The sequence below is a fragment of the Sorex fumeus genome, unplaced genomic scaffold (genome assembly GCF_029834395.1).
Source record: "Sorex fumeus unplaced genomic scaffold, SorFum_2.1 ptg000080l, whole genome shotgun sequence".
In the NCBI taxonomy this organism is placed as follows: Eukaryota; Metazoa; Chordata; class Mammalia; order Eulipotyphla; family Soricidae; genus Sorex; species Sorex fumeus.
The window spans coordinates 4,026,570-4,029,922 of record NW_026606137.1 but is presented as its reverse complement, the minus strand read 5'-3'; the positions used below and the strand labels follow the sequence as shown (position 1 = coordinate 4,029,922).

The 3,353-nt window shown below is 40.9% G+C and overlaps 1 protein-coding gene across 1 annotated transcript; it reads right to left on the bottom strand.

Moving 5' to 3' along the window:
- Positions 1–263: 263 nt before the first annotated feature.
- Positions 264–3,100, bottom strand: IL17A (interleukin 17A). The gene is made up of 3 exons (XM_056130641.1): positions 3,071–3,100; positions 2,339–2,535; positions 264–501 (listed from the first exon to the last, which is right to left on the bottom strand). Exons 1-3 carry the CDS (start codon positions 3,098–3,100, stop codon positions 264–266), a joined length of 465 nt encoding a protein of 154 aa, XP_055986616.1.
- Positions 3,101–3,353: the final 253 nt, after the last annotated feature.

The window sequence follows — 3,353 nt, the reverse complement described above, 5'->3', positions numbered from 1 at the left end:
TTAAAAATTACAAAATAAAGATTCATTAAAATAAAACGGTGTGCCTCAAAGTTATCTTAGGACATATTAAGTATAAATACATAAATAACTTAAAACCCATATAGATCCAAACAGAGGGTCAGAGAGAAAGAGGGGGTAGGGTGGGACACTTAGCGGGCTGGAGAACATTCTTTGCGTGCAAGAGCCCTGGGTTGGATTCCCCAGCAATGCACGGTCTCTTGAGCACAGACAGGAACAGGTCAACACGGAGCAGAGCGTAGGCCCTAAGCCACATGACTGACAATGGGCGTGACACAGGTACAGCCCACAGTCACCAGCATCTTCTCCAGTTGGAAAGAGTGGACACAGTGACCGGGCTCCTTTCGCAGGACCAGGATCTCTTGCTTAATGGGGACGGAGTTCATGTGGTGGTCCACCTTCCCCTCGGCGTCCACACAGCCCAGGTGGCGGCATTTGGCTTCCCAGATGACAGAGGGGTACCTCTCAGAGTCCTCGTTTCGGCTGCAGGGGAGACCAAAAAAAGCAAGACAAAGTGAATTCCTGGGAAAGCTGGAGGGAAATAAAATGGGAATAAAAACAGGCAGATCCATTGGTGACACATTACAGACGTTGCAAATTCTCTAAGTGCTGTGAGGCTGAACAAAAAGTATTTGGGGGGAAATTGGATTTTTAAGCAGACAAAATGTGATAGAGCAGAGTGATCGCTTTCCCCTAATTTTCTTGCAAGAATGAATCAAGACTGACTTCAGAAGGGATTTAAGTTTGAAATAAACAGGAACATTTTTTTTAAAGAAAACTTACCTTTATTTCTTTAACAAAGGCTAATTTTTTAGGATATTTTAATAGATAAAAAAAATCATTCAGGAAGAATAAGAAGAATCATTCAGGAACAAGAGAGATGCCTTTCTGACTAAATGAAATCTGCTTTTGAAACAGGGATGGATATACTTTTTCTTGTTTTTAGGCCACATCCAGTAGTGCTAAGGGGGATACTCCTAGCTCTGTGCTCAGGGTTCATTCCTGGCAGTTGCTTGTTGGAAGGTGGGGGTGGGGGGGGATGTAGGCAGAGTCAGGGAATGAACCCAGGTTATCCATGTGCAAGCCAAGCACCTTACAGCTATGCTGTCTCTCTGGCCCCTGTATATAATTTTAAATCTGATACTGATTTCATGGACTGATAGAAAGAACTAGGAGCAAAACCTTACTCTACTCAATTAGCCTTCTCTTCCTTCTCCAGCTGAGTGAACAGTTTACTTTTACTTTTAAATGGATTTATTGGAATCGTTCTTAGTAATGGGAAATGGTGAAGAAGCCTACAGTCAGGTAAATTTATAGACTTCACATTTTGCACTTTGTGCAAAATAAAATTGCCAAAACCCACTTTGTGTTCATTTCTCCATGGGTCTAATCACTAGCTGAGCTAGGGACATAGTACATGTCAGTGTGCTAGAGACACAGTTCAATACTAACTCAAACACTGGTGGAAATACTTAACATGATTGAAGCTGGGATTGAAGCTAAAAGGCACAATAAAAACCAATTGATTGCTAGCTATTTTTAATAAATATTCCCAATAGAAGGCTAGTAAAGAGAATTTAAATATTAATCTCCCAGGATAAATGTGTATCTTTTAAATAGACAATGGACCATCAATATTAGAATGATGACCTTTGTGGATTTGGTTGGTCATTGGTGTCAGTGAGATCTAAGGTAAGTATTATAGCATTTATGTGTGTGTGTGTGTGTGTGTGTGTGTGTTATCCTGTGTTTCATCAAATTCTATAGAGTCAAAGTTTTAGAATTCTTTTTTTCTTTTAGATACAGGATTTTAATATAATATTCAAGTCTAGCATTTACTATTTACAACAAATAAATATTGCTGATTCCCAACTATTGAGCATTTTTCTTTTTGCCTTCTAAACAAATATTCAGCATCTGACCCTCCCCATGTGTCCTCCTACCCCAACTCCTGTCTAGCACAAACTCAGCTTGAGAATTCTTGTCTGCACAATGGCCCACCCAGGTTTGACTGACAACTCTGAACCAGTAAAATCATCTTTTAGGTCAGAGGTTCTCAAACTTCTTTGGCCTACTGCCCCCTTTTCACTAAAGAAATCACTCAGCACTGCCCTGAACTCTTTAAAAGTGAACAGACTGAAAGTGCTCCACCCACAACTGCATCTGCAGGTGATGACTGCACCCTGGATCATTATTTCTGGGCTCCCAGCGAGCAGTACCCCCCACTTTGGGAAAACACTGCTGGAAGCAATTTCGACTGAGTGATCCAATGCATGCAAAGATAGTAATACACAGATTTCATCTGGGAAATCTTACTTACTGGAAATTCCAAGGTGAGGTGGATCGGTTGTGGTAATCTAAGGGTCTTTTGGAATTTGTTTTCCGATTGAGAACATTTAGGTTGACCTTCACGTACGGAGGAAAACTCCTGTCTTCAGTACTTGGGCATCTTGGATGTTGAGGGGCTGCAATTCCTGCCTTCATTATAGCCATCAGACACAGTAGCAGCAGCAGTGACTGAAACAGAACAGAAAAGGAGAGAGGTGGGGATTAGATTAGTGCGTGGTTGGGTTTAACAAATTGTGATGATGATTGCTTCGCTAAAATGCTATGAGTCGGTACAGCGACATGTTCAGATCAGTCAAATGAGAACAGTGGAAAGAAAAGTTCCTGACCCCATTGATGGAATCCTCCAGCGTGGTGATCCATCTTCATTTGACTTAAATAAACATGTGGGAGAGTTAGAGTAGAATCTAGTACTTGGAAACATGCATTTTCAATCAACATTCCTACTGCACAGCATTCTGTGACAGTTCTTGTGTGGTTTCGCCTTCACTGAACTATACTTCCGTTTTAATCTCTTTCAAACTGATATGTATCAGTTCTTGAAAATACCATGCAGTAACTTCAATATCTACTGAAATGCATTCCTGTGCTACATAGACAGTATTCTTGGATCTCTGTAGTCAGACTCTCTATAAAATAGATCTAGAGTTGCTTGTTGGAAGCCCAGAAAGTCCAAATTAATATTGCACAGATGTGCAGGACTCACCATGGTTGAAGTTTTCATAAAAGACGCCATAACTTCTCCGGTTTCACTGAAAGTGGATGAGCCTGAGTCTGCTTTGAGATGGACACAATGTGATGTGCTATCTTGTCTCTTTTTATAGGACTTTGTCCCTACTGTGGTTGCTTGCGTAGGTGCATTAGAGGGGGTTCACCGTGACACCATTTTGTTAAAAAAAAAAATTCCACTCAATGTAGGTCAACCTGCCGCACCCCCTAAAATAAAGCTCTACTTTATTTTAATGGATTCGGGTTAAACAAAAGTTTGA

What these genes read in the sequence shown, in the direction of transcription:
- IL17A (XM_056130641.1), bottom strand. Translation starts at nt 3,100, where the DNA reads ATGGCGTCTTTTATGAAAACTTCAACCATG. An exon ending in TTATGAAAACTTCAACCATG is followed by an intron (nt 2,536 to 3,070) that starts GTGAGTCCTGCA and finishes GTTCTGTTTCAG; the next exon opens with TCACTGCTGCTGCTACTGTG. An exon ending in ACCTCACCTTGGAATTTCCA is followed by an intron (nt 502 to 2,338) that starts GTAAGTAAGATT and finishes TCTCCCCTGCAG; the next exon opens with CCGAAACGAGGACTCTGAGA.